This window comes from Coregonus lavaretus (genome assembly GCF_964263955.1).
Source record: "Coregonus lavaretus genome assembly, chromosome: 9".
In the NCBI taxonomy this organism is placed as follows: Eukaryota; Metazoa; Chordata; class Actinopteri; order Salmoniformes; family Salmonidae; genus Coregonus; species Coregonus lavaretus.
Genome location: NC_139996.1, coordinates 21,401,968 through 21,420,656, shown reverse-complemented (window position 1 = coordinate 21,420,656; position 18,689 = coordinate 21,401,968). Strand labels below are relative to the sequence as shown.

Here is an 18,689-nt window from a genome sequence, read left to right as displayed (position 1 = left end):
AGCAGGGAGCAGGGGGGTGGTGGAAGTGGAGGTGGAGGTTGCCTGGAGCTCTGGGGGGAATCACGTTTTCTCACTCTACCTCTTTCACTCTTTCTTTGTCACTTCCTTCACCCTTTTCTCTCTCCCTCTCCCCCCTTTTCTCTGCTCTTCTCCCTCTCTCTTCCCCTCTCTCTCCCCCTCTCCTCCCTCGCTCCCTGCTGGTTAGAATGGAGCTCTGCTTTATAATTCCCCCTGTGAGCAAGGCGAATGCTCTCACCAGGTTCTCACTCATTCATATTTCCAGCTGCAGGCCTGCTTCCTCTGACAGGGAAATTATAGTTAGCCCCCCACGCTCTGCGGGTTAGCCCCGCTAAAGAGGCTTCCCAGTGACATACTGTGTGTCAAAGTGTGTGTGTGTGTGTCGCTGTGTGTGTGTGTGTGTGTCTTTGCCTGTCTATGTGTGTGTGCGCGTGTTTGTGTGTGGAGGGTAGGGGGTTTCAGCAGGATATGAGCACAGCCAAACATCCAGCACAGCCCCCCAGTGTTACATTAGCAGGGCTATTCATCTTTCATCTGAGCCACCCTGGTCTCTTTTCATGTGTATTTTTGCTGATGCTCACATTTTTTTACGGTTGCTCTACTTGTCTGCGTAATGTGGCTTGCGTGTGTCAAATGTGAGTCATACAAATGTCCTTAAGCATTCTCCCATTTTTGGAGAAGTTTACAGAGAGATGTGCTTTGTGCTATTGTCGTGACTATATATATATAACAGAAATAAAGCAAGATAGTCCCCAAAAAAATAACTGATGCCCTATGTGTTTCGGCACCATACTGGCCTTCATCAGGGCTAAACCATGTGAAACTATTTGATAATATAATACTATAATAATGGCTTCATGAAAGCTTGTTCTTCTGTGTTCCCACCAGTCCAACCCTAGCCAAGCAGACCTGAATGCCAAGGGAGCGTGGTCCCAGGGTTACACTGGGAGAGGAGTTGTGGTCACCATCCTGGATGACGGCATAGAGAAAGACCACCCAGACCTGGCCACCAACTACGTGAGTACCACAACCACAACCTGCTCTGTGTGGATGGACGGAAGAAGAAGTAGCCTTCTCCCCAGCTCCACATTGCTTTCACCTTGCCTGTGTTTTCACAGAGTACAGATGAGATAGAAGAAGAAGAGTCATTTAATCTGCATTCTCTGAGCCACACAGCTAGGTGAAGGCAATGTGAAGAAGGATGCCTACCTCAGCCTCAGGGCATACATAAAAATGTATGCGCACATGACTGTAAGTTGCTTTGGATAAAAGCGTCTGCTAAATGGCATATTATTATATTATTATAAATTACTTTCCCAGGAATTGCTTTAAAGTGCAGCAACAGATGGAGGAAAAGAGACTCTCAATAAGGCTGTTGAGATGCATTCTGAGAGTGGTCACTCTCACCATATCCTTACATCCTTGTAATTTAGCAGACACTCTGATCCAGAGCGACTTACATGAGCAATTAGGTCTAAGTGCCTTGCTCAAGGGCACATCGGCAGATTTTTCACCTAGTCGGCTCAGGAATTTGAACCAGCTGCCTTTTGGTTACTGGCCTAATGCTCTTAACCGCTAGGCTACCTTCAGCCTTTACCACCCATATCATGAAAGGGTGCAATTCAGCCATATCCCCAGATTCACGTGTCTAACACCTGTTTCCATCTCTGTTCCCAGGACCCTGAGGCCAGCTATGATGTCAACGATGGAGACTCTGACCCCCAGCCACGCTACACACAGCGCAACGAGAACAGGTCATGTGATATCCTGCTCTGCCCCACACCTCAACTGGATTATACATACATACATACATACATACATACATACATACATACATACATACATACATACATACATACATACATACATACATACATACATACATACATACATACATACATACATACATACATACATATATACATACATACATACATACATACATACGTACATACGTCTCCCGAGTGGCGCAGTGGTCTAAGGCACTGCATCGCAGTGCTAGCTGTGCCACTAGAGATCCTGGTTCGAATCCAGGGGGCGGCGCACAATTGGCCCAGTGGTAGTACAGTAGTCGTTTATTTGCCCCTGGCTGATACCAGCAAGTCTCTCTCTAGGCTTTTGGTGATTTAATTAAAAAACCACTGGTCTAAAAGTAAAAGGGGGGCTTCTAAATTCCTTAAGCACCTCCTCCTCAGCCCCTCTCACCTCCCTCATACTAACCCCAGCGTGTGGCTGTCTTCTGCCATGGTTCCATCCTGGATCAGATGGGACACTGCTGCATTCCTCCCACCTCTGAAACACACAGGAGGATTTGCCTCAAATCTCCCCCTTTGTTTCTGGGACGAATGCCAGTCTTTTTGTTGTTGTTGTTAGTTGGTTTTTCCGCATTTATTTTGTTTCAATGCTTAACAGGATCTTGCAATATGTTGGGGAAAATAACACTCTTTCATGACGCTGTGGAAACATATTTCAGGTAGAACTGAATTCTCTCCAAAGCAGGACATGGTTTAAACTTCCCCAGACTTAATGTCTTTGAGCTGCCTCTGCCTCTACTGTACATACTGAAGAGAGATTCACAGCATTTTCCCCTGTGAAATGAAAACAATGCCTTTGCATTTCGTATCACCAAATGTTTTCCATTGAACACAGACCCTGTTTCCCCTGTCCTCTTCTCTTTAAGCTGCCTCTCTACTGTACATATTGAAGTGATTCTCTCCCTCTTTAGCTCCCACTAGAGAGCCTTCCCAGAGACACTCGTATGTGTGTGTGTGTGTGTGTGTGTGTACTGTATATACTGTACATATGGAAGCGATTCCCTCCTGTCTCCCTAGTGGAATAAAAACAATGGCTTTGCCTCACCAAAAGCTTTCACGGACACTTTTTTCTTCTGCCTCTACAGAAGAGATGACCTCTTCTTGTTTACCCACTGGAATAAAAACAATTAATATTATAATAATATGCCATTTAGCAGACGCTTTTATCCAAAGCGACTTACAGTCATGCGTGCATACATTTTTACGTATGGTACAATTGGCTTGCATAGTCAAGGCCAAGTGCTTTCACTTTAACCAGGGACCTTGTTTCCATGTTTACCTGGAGTAGTACTAGCTCTGCCCCAGCCTAGGCCTACCCCTGCCCCCTTGTCTGTTTGAGGCAATCACCACTCAGTCCTGATGACTAGGGAACACAAGACTACTCCCTGGTTGGTTCAGCTTCTTCTAACCAGCTCCACTGCTGCTGCAGCTACTGCTGCTGCTTCTGCACAGAACTTCAGAACACACACATGCACACATACACATTGTAACTAAAAAAACACATACACACAGTACAGACACAGTACACTACACACATCGTTTGGCTGGTGCTCTCAAGGCGATTATCCAGGACGGAATCAATTTATGACCATGAAATGAGAAGCAAGTGTGTGTCTCTGTCAATAGCATTGAGCGCTGTGTGTTTGGAGTGACCTGAGGAAAAATAAAAGCAGATGAGTTCAGTAATTCCCCATAGAGGCGCCCAGCCAGTAGCTGAGTAATGCTCTCCACCTCCCCACAATGGGATTATATGAATATATTCATGGGGAGAAAAGGGAACAGGAGACTTAAGTCAGAAGCTTATGTCCTCTTCCACCGCCGGCTCATTTGTATTGGTGACATGCAAGGCTGGGTTTTGAATTCGCATCCAATAAGGAGTTGTTCCAGGTAGATGCTTTGTACTGCAGCTTGGCAGGACTGGCAGGTATTGTTGGAAGGATTTTAAGCCAGGCTGGAACAAGGCTCTTGCCTGAGCAGGTAATTATTTTGTGCTCCATCATCGAAATGTTTGTCCTCTCTCAGTGCTTTCTCTCCTCCTGTCCTACATTACAGTGCTGTCAATACTGTGGATTAGAGATTGGAGAGGGTGAGAAGAGCCTGAGAGGTGCTAGGGGTACCCGTGATGACAGGGCTGCTGTCCACACTCTTGTAGTTTCTCATCCACCCACCAGATCTGTCTCTGGGCTTGGCCTTAATCCCTCTTACTGTCTATCCTATCAATGGTGAGAGGAGAGGCAGAAGAAGAGGTACAACTACCAACCAGAGTGCACAAATGAAGGAGCAAACTTCACAATCCATTGAGACAGTCTGATCCCTTATGGGTGCACCTTGGTTGGTACGAGGTAGTTCCAGTATACTGTATATTTGGTTCTGAGGAGAAGCAGCTAGCTGCAGCAGTTCTTCTCACATCCAAAGCACTCCACTGTGACAATCACCCACCGGCACAGTGATGTCTGAATGTCCTCTGCCCTTTATTTCCCGCCCCTGAACAACCTTCACCTAACGTCTGGACACCTATTTTCTCCGGCAGGGTTGGAGACAGTTATTATGTGATTTGAAGAGGGAGAGCCTGGTGTATAAAATATGTTCTCTCTTTCACTCCCTCTCTTTCTCTCTTTTACACAACTCAATAGAAAGTCTCGCCCCTGACTCCTAACTTCAATGTTTAACACATAAAAAGTGCCCGTCTATTCCAAGGCCTGGCTATGTTGTTTACCATCTTTCTATCTGTCTATCTGAGACGGAGTGTTTATTTCCCAGACGGCCCAGAGCCTTGAGATGAATCAACAGATGTTAGGAGTGATGTTGGCATGCGCCCGCCTTCCATCCTCACACCTGACATCTCTCTCTCTCTCTCTCTCTCTCTCTCTCTCTCTCTCTCTCTCTCTCTCTCTCTCTCTCTCTCTCTCTCTCTCTCTCTCTCTCTCTCTCTCTCTCTCTCTCTCTCTCTCTCTCTCTCTCTCTCTCTCTCTCTCTCTCTCTCTCTCTCTCTCTCTCTCTCTCTCTCTCTCTCTCTCTCTCTCTCTCTCTCTCTCTCTCTCAGTGCATGCTGGGAGTTTTTTGGAGTTTGAGTGTTTGATGTGGAGGGCTCTTTCCTTGGTTTTTCCTTTCAATTTCTCTTTTCTATGGTGGAGGGTTAATGCACTGTTTGTTTTAGTAGTACCCACAGTTTTTATTTTCTGGTGGAGGAGGTTCTGCTCGCGGTCGGTGAACAGGTAGGAGCTGAATTTATACATTCCGCAGAATGAACAAAGCTGTGGTTGTGTTTATGAAAAGAGCCAATTTGGTGGGTAGGCTCATTTCTAGTGGTATATTTGTAAGGGGTGTGTTGGTGCCAATTTCTACTCTTTCTACCCCTTCGACTAGAGTGGTAGTTGGAAATTTGCCTCCGTTTATTACGGATGATCAAATCAGGAAGGAGTTGAGTCGTTTTGGTAAGTTTTCTAGTGGTTTTCAGTCAGATGCCGTCAAGCATGTTGTTTCGTTCCGGAAGCAAGTGTTCATGTTTCTGAATAACAATGAGCAACAGTTAAATGTGCATTTTAAAGTGAGGCATGGGGAGGGGCTCTACGCAGGTTTTGCCAGCATAGATAGTCTACGGTGCTTTGAGTGTGGGGATTTGGGGCATAAGAGCTTTGCGTGCCCACATAAAGGCCGTAGACAAGGTGAGGGTTCAAGCACCAGTGGGGGAAATTGAGGTCAACGTGCAGGGGGCCATGAGACGCAGGCAGCAGAGGCTGGGCCTAGTCATGCGACAGATGGTAGTGTAGCTAAGGCTGGGCCAAGTCATGCTACAGATGGTGGGTTAGATGAGGCTGGGCCTAGTCATGCTACAGATGGTAGTGTAGCTAAGGCTGGGTCTAGTCATGCTATGGATGGTGGTATAGCTGAGGCTGGGTCTAGTCATGCTATAGATGGTGGTGTAGATGAGGCTGGGTCTAGTCATGTTATGAATGGTGGTGTAGATGAGGCTGGGCCTAGTCATGCTATAGGTGGTGGTGCAGATGAGGCTGGGTCTAGTCATGTTATGGAGGGTGGGGTAGATGAGGCTGGGTCTAGTCATGTTATGGATGGTGGTGTAGATGAGGCTGGATCTAGTCGTGTTATGGATGGTGGTGTAGCTGAGACGGGGTCTAGTCATGTCATGGATGGTGGTGTAGATGAGGCTGGGCTTAGTCAGGTTAAGCTAGTGGATGAGGAGAGTATAGTGGGGAAGGGTAAGCGACTGGGGGGGGGGGGGTGGAGGAGGAAAAAGGGGAAGAAGAAAGGAGGTGGGAGGGCAGAGGCTGGTGTGGTGAAAGGCACCAAGGAACCTTTGCCTGGTGCTGGGGGGGAGTTCCCGACTAGAGAGGAAGAGCAGGTGGTCAGGATGGGAGATGGAGATGAGGAGGAGGAAGGTGAGTCTGAGGAGGAAGACGATGAGGAGGATTTATTTTCAGACTCCTCCTCAATGGGTCCAGAGCTGACAGCCAGTCAGTCAGAGGGGTCAAAGTACCAGGTGAGGGAACTGTCAAGGTTCCTGAATGAGACTAAGGGGAAAAAAGTTAATCTTTAGGCTTTTTTTTACGATCCGGGAAAGTTTGTAAGATCAGTACAACATGCTATGAAAAATGAGGGGCATGGTGTCCTCTCACCCAGGAAATGGTTTAGGTTGAGGAAGTGGGTCACAACCGTGCGTAAAAGTCTACCTTCAGACACTGTTTAGATTAAAGTTTTCTTTCTGGCACTGGGGCTTTTTGAGCTTTGCTATTGGTCTCTTTCTCTGCTGGCTTTTCTCCCACTTCTTATGGAGACTCTTTGGGTAGGCTCGCTTAATATTAATGGCGCCAGAGATGCGGGTAAGAGGAGTGTGTTGGGTGAATATGTAAAACAAAAAAAAGTATAGGTGTTGTTTCTGCAGAAGACGCATAGCGATGTGGTGAATGAAGTTGATTGGGGGCTCTGGTGGAAAGGGGCAAGTGTGCTGAGCCATGGGACAAATGTTAGTGCAGGGGTGGCAGTCCTTTTTGTACCGGGTCTGTCTGTAAAAATTTGCTCCTCAAAAGAGGTGTGTAGGGGTAGACTGCTTGTAGTAAAAGCAGAAATTAACAACAGGGGTTTTGTCTTTATAAATATGTATGCGCCTAACACAGGGAGAGAGAGGGGGCTTCTATTTGGGTGTCTTAGACAGGAACTCTCACAGATATCGCCTGAGGAGACGCTGGTGCTCGGCGGGGACTGGCACTGTACGATGGATTTTACGAAAGACTGAAATGGGGAGGAGCCTCATTCTGGTTCAGTGGGGGTGTTAAGGGACATTATTAATCAGTTTGACCTAGTGGATGTTTGGAGAACTAGACATCCCAACACAAGACAGTATACATGGGTGAAGGTCTTTGGGGCTAGGGTAAGTGCAGCCCGGCTTGATCGATTGTACATGTCTAGGAATCAGAGCAATAAGCTGTTGGGCGCTACTATTCTCCCGGTAGGGCTCGGCTATCTATTTCACCAGGGCCTCGGCAGGCATCCTATTGGAAGTTTAATGTAAAGCTCTTACAAGATGCCACTTTTTGCTCAGGTTTCCAGACTTTTTGGGAAAGGTGGGGGCAGCGAAGAGAGGAGTATGAGTCTCTGAGTCAATGGTGGGATGTGGGAAAAGTCCAAAATCTGCTTTTCTGCCAACAGTATACAGCTCTCTCATCCTCAGAGGCTAGGAGAGTATTGGGGGAACTCGAACGTAGTATTAGTGAGATGGAGGTAGAGCTGGTGGGGCAAGGCAATGTAGGCCTCCAGGCTAATTTAGCTGAACTACGTAGGGACCTGGGCAGTTTTTTTCCAGGTTAAAGTAAAGGGAGCACTTGTAAGAGCTAGGTTCTCCATGCTCAAGGGGATGGATGCTCCCAGCTCCTTCTTCTTTGGTTTGGAAAGACAGAGCGGTGAAGCCAAGGGTATGCATTGTCTTCGGCTTTCGGATGGGCGGGTGACCTCTGTGGTGGGGGAGATGCGGGAGCGGACTGTGCAGTTTTATACAGAGTTGTATAGGGCAGAACTGTGTGATCCTATGTGTGCTCAGGTTTTGTTTGCCAAACTCCCTAAGCTCTCTCTGGTACAAAGGGATGAAATGGACATTCCCCTGTTGTCCCATGAACTGGCAGAGGCTGTAACCCAGATGTCCCCCGGCTGTGCACTCCCAGTGGAGTTTTATAAAAAATTCTGGGGAATAATTGGACTGGACTTCTTTTGCGTGTTGCGTGAGTGTGTCGGGGTTGGAGAGTTGCCGTTGAGCTGCCGGCGGGCAGCTCTGACTCTCCTGCCCAAAAAAGGGGACTTGTGTGAACTTAAGAACTGGAGGCCTGTGGCATTGCTCTGTGCGGACTACAATATATTTGCCAAGGTCCTCGCTAACAGACTGAAGTCCCATCTGGACTCTATAGTACACAAGGACCAGACATATTGTGTACCAAGACGCTCAATCACGGACAACTTGTTCTTAATCAGGGACACGTTGGACTTGTCAAGAGGTTGTAATGTGAACTTTGGTCTGGTCTCTTTAGATCAAGAGGCTTTTGATAGAGTGGACCATGAGTATCTGTTTAATGTGATGTCTGTGTTTGGGGAAAGGTTTTTGGCCTATGTGAAGATGTTGTATGCTGGGGCATCAAGTATGGTTAAGGTGGGAGGGGGGCTCAGTAGGCCAGTCTGGGTAAAGCGGTGCATTAGACAAGGATGCCCTCTATCAGGGCAGTTATATACACTAGCCATTGAGCCTTTTGTGGGCCTGCTACGCAGGAGACTGCAGGGAGTGTGCTGGACAGGCATAGCAGTGTCAGCGTATGCAGATGACGTTTCTGTGATGGTCAGGGATGGTCAGGATATGCAGGCACTAGAGAATAGTCTGAAGGTGTACGAGGGAGCTTCGTCAGCTAAGGTAAACTGGGGCAAGAGCAAAGGTCTGTTATGTGGGGCATGGGGGGATAGGGTCCCTCTGCTTCCAGGGGGTTTGCAGTGGGGTTGTGAAGTGCTTAACATTTTGGGGGTGTACCTGGGCTCGGAGAGGTGGGTCAGGAAGAACTGTGAGGGGCTGTCACAGGCAGTGGTGTCAAGACTGGCCAGGTGGAGGTGGCTCCTGTCCCAAGTGTCATATAGAGGGAGGGTGCTGATAATCAACAACCTGGTGGCATCTTTCTTGTGGCATAAACTGGCTGTCCTCAACCCCCCCGCCGGTCTGCTCGCAGACCTGCAACGCAAGCTGGTGGATTTTTTCTGGTCGGGCCATCACTGGCTGAGGGCGGCAGTGTTGTATATGTCCGTAAATGAAGGAGGACAGGGCCTGGTGGAACTGGAAAGCAGGGTGGCTGCATTCCGACTAAAGGTGGCGCAGAGACTGCTGTACCATACTGATGTCGGATGGAGGGAGCCAGCATGCGCGCTGCTGAGAAGAGCTGGCGGAGTAGGGTTGGACCGGCAGCTATTCCTCATGAGGCTGGAGGGGCTGAGTACAGCAGGTCTCTCTGATTTTTACTCTGCGGTGCTGAGGGCCTGGCAGCTACTAAGGCCCACACGAGAAGGGGGTGTGGAGCTTGGGCTGTGGGTGTGGGAGGAGCCTATCTTCCACAACCCAGCCATCCTTTTGAGATCGGTTCAGTCGGCCACCCTGAAGAGGCGACTGATGGCAGCGGGATTACTAAGGCTTGGTGACCTGCGACTGCTGGGAGAGGAGGGGTGGAAAACCCCAGAAGTCCTAGCACAACAAACAGGACTAACATCTCTTAGGCTGCTGGAGAGATTCCTGGGGGAAGTCCAGGAGGCACTGTCTGAGCCGGTAAAGGGGGTGTTTGAGCGGCCAAAGGGGGAGGGGCCACCAATGTTTCCGCCACTGCACGTGACGGCAGACTGGGGACTGGCAAGGGGGTCTGGAGGACTTGTTAGATTTTAACACTCCGAGCCTGGGGGAGTTTGAAGGGGTGGGAGGTAATGCCCTATACAACCTCTGTATTAAGGTAAGGAACATCAGGAGCCTAACAGGAGTGAAGGCACATCAGTGGCAGGGAGTATGTGGGGCGGAGAGTATGATGGGTTTTAGATGGAGGGGGCTCTACAACTCCCAGTACCAAAGAGGTCAGGGGACCTCCAGTGGAGGGTTTTACATGGAGCCCTGGCCACTAACAGCTGGTTGGCACGCGTTGAACCGGGAGTCGGACAGGGGTGTCCTTTCTGTGTCATGAGTGAAACTGTGATTCATGTGTTTTCTATGTGCGCCAGGTTAATGCCTTTAATGTCTCTGTTGGAATGTCTGTGTGAGATGTTGGGGGTGGAGTTTACTGTCGGGATGTTTATAATGGGGTACAGGTATTCAAATAAGGAAATGGCTAAATGTGTGTTGTTGAATTTTCTGTTTGCTCAGGCAAAGTTGGCTATTTGGCTAACAAGGAGGAACAGTTCAAAGGTGGGGGGATAACAGACCCTTTACTATTATTTAATGGGATTGTCTCTGTGCGCCTTAGGGTGGAATTTGAGTTCTATAAAATGATAAAAAGTGTGGAGATGTTTCAAGAGATATGGTGTGTTGGGGGGACTGTCTGTATAGCTGGGGAAGATGGTCTGGATATACAGTTGTAGAAGTGGTGAGGTTTGGGTTATTGTGATGTGTGGTGTTGTTTTTGTATCGTGGGGTAGAGGGAAAGGTGAGTATGCCGTACAGGGGATATGGGTATTTTTTATTGTTATTTTAGGGGGTGGGGGTGAGGTTTTAATGAAATTAGGATGTACCATTAAAGAAAGACCAAAAGTATCTTCCCCCCCAAAAGTATCTTCCCCCCCCCCCCCCCCCGAGGGCTGAGTGATTGAAATTGTGCGTCTGTGAGTGATTGAAGGCTGCTGTGCTCCTGCTCCAGCCACTTCAATAAGTCATTGAGTACTGCAAATGGTCTGAGCCCCTGAACCCCCCACCATACTGAACACCATCACCAATATACAGATACTGGCCAGGCCTGGTGAATGGCAGATTTAAGCAGGTGTGTCACTGCTGTGAACAGTTAGACCTCCCTCAGTGAGACACGACACAGCTTAGGTCAGCTTGCTTTGTTGCTTTGTTTAGAAGCCTCTTTGTTGGACTGCCTTAATCTCACAAGTCTCCTTTAAACCACAGTTGAATGAATCACTTCATTTTAGCTAGCTAAAGTGTCTGTCTCATTGGGTTGGCTTGCATCTTTTAAAGGCATTTTCAGAAACCTTATCATTCAGTTAGCTAGTCTTATCGCATGAGCCGGGTCGAGTGGCCTGATGAGTGATTCTCATTAGATGTGGCAACCAGAGACGTGTGACCACTGGCCAGGGTAGGTGGGAGGAAAGAAGCAGTAGATTGCTCTATTCCCAAGGCCTGAGAGAGAGAGCATGGTTCTGATTGGTTGGGCTTAGGAGAAACTCCAGAGTAACCGTTTGAGCAGCGGCCCGGCCCATAGCTGCCTCGGGGCTCAGTTAAGCCGAGCGGAAAATAACCTAATCCTTTTAACAGGCCCCTTGATCCAGCCACCATCCAACCCCATTCACTCACACTGCCACAGATACCCCACAGCCAACAGCAACACTACAGCAGGCAGCAGCAGAGCACAGATCCACCAAGTCAGCCAAGCACGCTGCGACATCAGTCACACTCTATAATATACATCTGAACATACATAGTGCATGTTTCAGACCTCTTTGTCTGGGTGTCTAAAATCAGAACATTATTTGCTGGAGAGACGTAACAATACCCCAAAATGGCTTCATTGCTCCATGCCATTCTTAAGTAAAAGGACAGGGCAACCAATAGGCTGGAATAGGTTGTATAAGCCTGAAGGAAAGAGAGATAAAAGCATTCCCTCTCTGTCCCCCTCCATCCCTCAGATAAGATAAAGAGAGCACAGTGACCTTGTAGATAGTGTTTAGGTTACCTTTCTTTATCTACCATAGACTACTGCAGGGGTGGCCTTCCAACACTCCTCCTGGAGAACTACTGGGAATGCAGGCTTCTGGGTTTACACTGAGGAGTGGAGGCTGCATGATGGAAGCAGTACTTTATAATTGGTCTTCTCACACATTTAACACGTGTCTGGGTAACCCTTTCCTTTCACTGTCTGCCTTAGTCTCACAGGTACTCTAGCCGGTCGCGCAGTTAACCCCAGGCCTTATTAATAATAATAATATGCCATTTAGCAGACGCTTTTATCCAAAGCGACTTACAGTCATGTGTGCATACATTTTTAAGTATGGGTAGGGCACAACAGGTGCTGTTCAGAAGGTGTCATTTTCAGGGAACACAGACTCACACCAAATTTTACTTGACAGTCTTGTCTGTTCTATGTTCTCTGTGACACTTTAACCATTGCATTTAGGAGAGAGAGAGAAAGACAGAGAGAGAGAGAGAGAGAGAGAGGGTGAGTAAAGTGCCTCTAAAATAATTTCCTGTGATTTTTGTTTTGACAAATGTAGAATTAAGATGTCGTCTGGTTGTCAGATCCCCCCTCCTGGGCCACTCTCCACACATTAAGCTGTCGTCCATCTGATCTGAAAGGCGTCCAGTCCAATCACACCCTGTAATCACGCAGCAGCTGTGTGTTTGTCTGTGTGTGTGTCTGGTAAATGGCTGTTCTGTGAATGGCTCCCCTCCAGCAGCCCATGTGAAAGTGCCTCAGGGCATAGTGCTTTACTTCCTGCCCACTATGAGTGTAGTGGATAACCTTCCTCCCTGCTTACACGTCTGGCCAAATGACGATAGTGCCTAGATACCCTCTACCACAGATACCATTTTGAGATACTATGGATGAAACAATGATCTCGCCGGTAGCTAGGAATCCATTTTGGGGAAACGTGCCCAGCTGGGCCGATTGCCTCCTGGCCACAGTGCTGCTTGTTGTCTGGGATTGGGCCAGTATAGACAGACTCAGTGTTAGCAGGGCTGCTCTCTGCTCTCTCTCCTGATAGTGATTAAAACCATTTAGCATGGTGTGCCTTAGAATCCCCCCTCTCTTTAAAAGTCAATGTGATGCTCTCATAAAGGAATGTGACACAGGGTTTCTGTCTACGGCAGGGATAAATTATGGTTTAATGGTTCTTATGTTTGGCCAGCAGCCAGTGGGAAAAACTGTGTGTGTGTGGGTGGGTGTGTGGGTGGGTGTGCGTGCATGCACTGTGCTGTGCTAAATCTAAGTGTCACATGATCTGTCACATGATCTCAGTATAAATACACCTGTTCTGAAAGGCCCCAGAGTCTGCAACACCACTAAGCAAGGGGCACCACCAAGCAAGCGGCACCATGAAGACCAAGGAGCTCTCCAAACAGGTCAGGGACAAAGTTGTGTAGAAGTACAGATCAGGGTTGGGTTATAAAAATATATCTGAAACTTTGAACATCCCACGGAGCACCATTAAATCTATTATTTAAAAAAAACGGAAAGAATATGGCACCACAACAAACCTGCCAAGAGAGGGCCGCCCACCAAAACTCACGGACCAGGTAAGGAGGGCATTAATCAGAGAAGCAACAAAGAGACCAAAGTTAACCCTGAAGGAGCTGCAAAGCTCCACAACAGAGATTGGAGTATCTGTCCATAAAACCACTTTAAGCCATACACTCCACAGAGCTGGGCTTTATGGAAGAGTGGCCAGAAAAAAAGCCATTGCTTAAAGAAAATAAAAAGCAAACACGTTAGGTGTACGCCAAAAGGCATGTGGGAGACTCCCCAAACATATGGAGAAGGTACTCTGGTCAGATGAGACTAAAATTTAGCTTTTTGGCCATCAAGAAAAACACTATGTCTGGCGCAAACCCAACACCTCTCATCACCCCGAGAACACCATCTCCACAGTGAAGCATGGTGGTGGCAGCATCATGCTGTGGGGATGTTTTTCATCGGCAGGGACTGGGAAACTGGTCAGAATTGAAGTAATGATGTATGGCGCTAAATACTGGGAAATTCTTGAGGGAAACCTGTTTCAGTCTTCCAGAGATTTGAGACTGGGACGGAGGTTCACCTTCCAGCAGGACAATGACCCTAAGCATATTTTACATTAGTTATTTTGTTGTTATTAGTTGTTATTAGTTATTACTAGTCCCAACCTTAAGCTCCATTCAACCCCTCCCATCTGTCTCTTAAGACCATCCATATTGGATTTCTATTTGCCATATATTTTTCAACTGTACTTTGATGTTTCACAAAAGTTCTGAACCTTTCTATTCTCATTGTTTCTACAGATTGTGAATTGAAAATAAACATTTTTGCTAAAAGTATTATTATATTATTGATCGATTGACTATGACTTTTCAGATCAACCAGTAGTGCTATCTGCAGGGTTAGCTCCAGGTAAATATTGCAATCATTCAGCCATTCCTGGAGCTGTGACCAAAAAGAAGCTACAAATGGACAGTACCAAAACAAATTATCTAATGATTCTGTCTCTTCGCAGCAAAATATGCAGAGCTGGGAAGATTGTATCCCCCATATAAATAACATTATATTAGTAGCAAGAATTTTGTATAATAATTTAAATTGAACAATTCTAAGTTTTGAATCCGGCGTCGTTTTGCGTATCAGTTCATAAACAATTTGCCATGGAATCGGTACATCAAAAATCTCTTCCCAACTATTTTGCAATCTATATGGTACGGCTGTCAATCCTTTGGTCCTTAAATGAAACAGGTATACTTATTTATTTATCACAATTTTCTTTAACCAATTATGGTCTTTAATGCAGGGCCGACAGACAAGTTCCTTGCTTTTCTCCCTTCCACTTTCCTCTTCCATTTTTGCGGTAATACTGCAATTTGGTTGTAATTTTGGTTAGAGCAGACATTTCCATATGTTTTTGTTAGCTGCGACATAACTCCACTAGTCCTACCTATGATATCATTTATGAAGATTATACCTTTTTTAAACATTTGTTTAAAAAATAATATTTTTTTATCAAGTAGTATATTTGAGTTAAACCACAATATTTGTTGCATTATTTGTTCTGTCGTTTCTGGAGGATTAAATTGAAATTGCAACCAACTTTTATGGCTTGTTTTAGAAATAGTGATATTTGGGAGTTGATTTCCTTTTCAAATAACTGAAAGTGAGAGTTTGTAGTCTGAATAAAGGGAAAAAGGCCATTCTTGAACATGGGTGAGACAATCTTACTAATTTGCTAGAGAACCAGTTTGGATTTAAGTATAACTTTTGTATGACTGAAGATTTTAGTGATAGGTCTAATGCTTTAATATTTAGTCATTTCTGTCCTCCTCATATTAATTATATAAATAGGCCCATTTAATTTTGTCTGGCTTGCCGTTCCAAATAAAATGGAGTATTTCTTTCTCATATAATTTAAAAAACTGTTCGCTAGGTGTAGCGTAAGCAAGACCATAAGCAAATAGGTAAACTGGGATAATACTAAAGAGTACATCAGACCCATGGGGCGGCGCGCAATTGGCCCAGCGTCGTCCAGGGTAGGGGAGGGAATGGCCGGCAGGGATGTAGCTCAGTTATGGGTTCGATTCCCACAGGGGGTATGAAAAAAAATAATGTATGCACTAACTGTAAGTCGCTCTGGATAAGAGCGTCTGCTAAATGACTAAAAATGTAAAATGTAAAATCAGGGTGATTTTTCCACAAATAGACAGGTATTTACCTTTCCATTGTAGCAAGATCTTATCTATTTTTGCTAACTTTCTATTAAAATGTATTGGAGTGAGATCATTTATTTATTTTGGGATATATATTCAGAGTATATCCACATCACCATCAGACCATTTTATTGGTAAAATACACGGTAATGTAGATCATCTATGAGGCGGTGGAGGGATTCAAGTTTTTTTTTTTAAAGAAAACATGAATCATCAGCGTACAATGACACCTTTGTTTTTAAGCCCTGGATTTCTAATCCCTTGATATTATTGTTGGATCTGATTTTAATAAATTGAAATTAAAAATGTTAAATTAAATTTTAAATTTTAATCATTTAGCAGACGCTCTTATCCAGAGCGACTTACAGTTAGTGAATGCATAATTGTTTTTTTTTTTCATACTGGCCCCCCGTGGGAAACGAACCCACATCCCTGCCGGCCAAACCCTCCCCTACCTTGGACGACGCTGGACCAATTGTGCGCCGTCCTTGGGTCTAGCTAACATTTCGATGGCCATAATAAATAGATATGCCGATAGTGGACAACCTTGTTTTACTCCTCTTGACAGTTTAAAACTTTCTGAGAAATAACCATTATTTAATATTTTACACCTAGGGTTACTATACATGATTGTAAACCATTTTATAAGAGATTCTCCTAAATTGAAATGCTCCAGGCATTTATATATAAACTCCAGTCATACTTTATCAAAAGCCTTTTCAAAGTCAGCTATCAATAGCAGGCCTGGTTTCCCAGGTTTTACATAGTGTTCTATTGTTTCCAGTACTTGCCTTATATTATCTCCAATGTATCGTCCATGTAAAAAACCTGTCTGATTAGAATGAATAATGTCCGACAATACCTTTTTAATTCTATGCGCTATACATTTTGCTAGAATTTTTGCATCACAACACTGAAGTGTAAGGGGCCTCCAATTTTTGTAATGGACTGGATCTTTATATTTCCCACGTGTATCCTGTTTCAGTAATAATGAAATCAGACCTTCTTCTTGAGTGTCTGATAATCTACCATTTACATAGGAGTGGTTAAAACATGCTAATAACGGTCCTCTGAGAATATCAAAAAAAGGTTTGGTATACCTCAACTGGTATGCCATCCAACCCTGGAGTTTTCCAAGACTTAAAGTCTTTAATTGCATCCAGAAGTTCCTCCTCTGTAATTTCACCTTCACATGAGTCTTTCTGTATGGCTGTTAATTTTACATTATCAATAGAAAGCAAATCCATACAATTAGCTTCAGTTAAAGGAGATGGAGACAACTGAAACAAAAACATAAGTTCCTCCATTTCCTTTTGTTTTTCCTCTAATTTATTCTGAGCCTCTATGTTACAGTTTTTATTGCAATCTATCTGTTCTGTTAGACCTTCTATTTCCTTTGTTAGTATGGACTCTTTTGAACTAAATTGCTTTTGTTTTGAAGATGAGTACTGAATTGCATGGCCTCTAAAGGCACATTTAAAAGTGTCCCATACAATAAGGGGATTTGCTGTACCTATGTTATGTCGGAAAAATGCAGTTATAAATTCCTCTGTCCTAGTTAAAAACAAGTTATCATCCAATAGGCTTTGATTACATTTCCAATATCCTCGCCCACGTGGAAATTCAGTAAGAGTAATGTATATGCCAATTATATGATGGTCCGACCGCATTCTGTCCCCTATCAACACTTTTTAAACTTTTGGTGCCAACGAGGATGACATAAGGAAGAAGTCAAGACGACTAGCTTGATTGAGTCTCCGCCATGTACAGTGGGGAAAAAAAGTATTTAGTCAGCCACCAATTGTGCAAGTTCTCCCACTTAAAAAGATGAGAGAGGCCTGTAATTTTCATCATAGGTACACGTCAACTATGACAGACAAAATGAGGAAAAAAAATCCAGAAAATCACATTGTAGGATTTTTAATGAATTTATTGGCATATGATGGTGGAAAATAAGTATTTGGCCAATAACAAAAGTTTCTCAATACTTTGTTATATACCCTTTGTTGGCAATGACACAGGTCAAACGTTTTCTGTAAGTCTTCACAAGGTTTTCACACACTGTTGCTGGTATTTTGGCCCATTCCTCCATGCAGATCTCCTCTAGAGCAGTGATGTTTTGGGGCTGTCGCTGGGCAACACAGACTTTCAACTCCCTCCAAAGATTTTCTATGGGGTTGAGATCTGGAGACTGGCTAGGCCACTCCAGGACCTTGAAATGCTTCTTACGAAGCCACTCCTTCGTTGCCCGGGCGGTGTGTTTGGGATCATTGTCATGCTGAAAGACCCAGCCACGTTTCATCTTCAATGCCCTTGCTGATGGAAGGAGGGTTTCACTCAAAATCTCACGATACATGGCCCCATTCATTCTTTCCTTTACACGGATCAGTCGTCCTGGTCCCTTTGCAGAAAAACAGCCCCAAAGCATGATGTTTCCAACCCCATGCTTCACAGTAGGTATGGTGTTCTTTGGATGCAACTCAGCATTCTTTGTCCTCCAAACATGACGAGTTGAGTTTTTACCAAAAAGTTATATTTTGGTTTCATCTGACCATATGACATTCTCCCAATCCTCTTCTGGATCATCCAAATGCACTTCAGACGGGCCTGGACATGTACTGGCTTAAGCAGGGGGACACGTCTGGCACTGCAGGATTTGAGTCCCTGGCGGCGTAGTGTGTTACTGATGGTTGGCTTTGTTACTTTGGTCCCAGCTCTCTGCAGGTCATTCACTAGGTCCCCCCGTGTGGTTCTGGGATTTTAGCTCACCGTTCTTGTGATCATTTTGATCCCACGGGGTGAGATCTTGCGTGGAGCCCCAGATCGAGGGAGATTATCAGTGGTCTTGTATGTCTTCCATTTCCTAATAATTGCTCCCACAGTTGATTTCTTCAAACCAAGCTGCTTACCTATTGCAGATTCAGTCTTCCCAGCCTGGTGCAGGTCTACAATTTTGTTTTTGGTGTCCTTTGACAGCTCTTTGGTCTTGGCCATTGTGAAGTTTGGAGTGTGACTGTTTGAGGTTGTGGACAGGTGTCTTTTATACTGATAACAAGTTCAAACAGGTGCCATTAATACAGGTAACAAGTGGAGGACAGAGGAGCCTCTTAAAGAAGAAGTTACAGGTCTGTGAGAGCCAGAAATCTTGCTTGTTTGTAGGTGACCAAATACTTATTTTCCACCATAATTTGCAAATAAATTCATTAAAAATCCTACAATGGGATTTTCTGGATTTT

The 18,689-nt window shown here is 45.2% G+C and overlaps 1 protein-coding gene across 1 annotated transcript in view; it reads left to right on the top strand.

Annotated features, from left to right (window-relative positions):
- furinb (furin (paired basic amino acid cleaving enzyme) b) overlaps window positions 1-18,689 on the top strand; it is a gene marked incomplete at both ends in the record, with an annotated part of 170,843 nt that overhangs the window by 98,240 nt on the left and 53,914 nt on the right. The window contains 2 exons of the mRNA XM_084169444.1: window positions 907-1,035; window positions 1,696-1,772. Of these exons, the coding sequence (XP_084025570.1) occupies window positions 907-1,035; window positions 1,696-1,772 (206 nt within the window). The remainder of the gene's footprint in view (window positions 1-906; window positions 1,036-1,695; window positions 1,773-18,689) is intronic.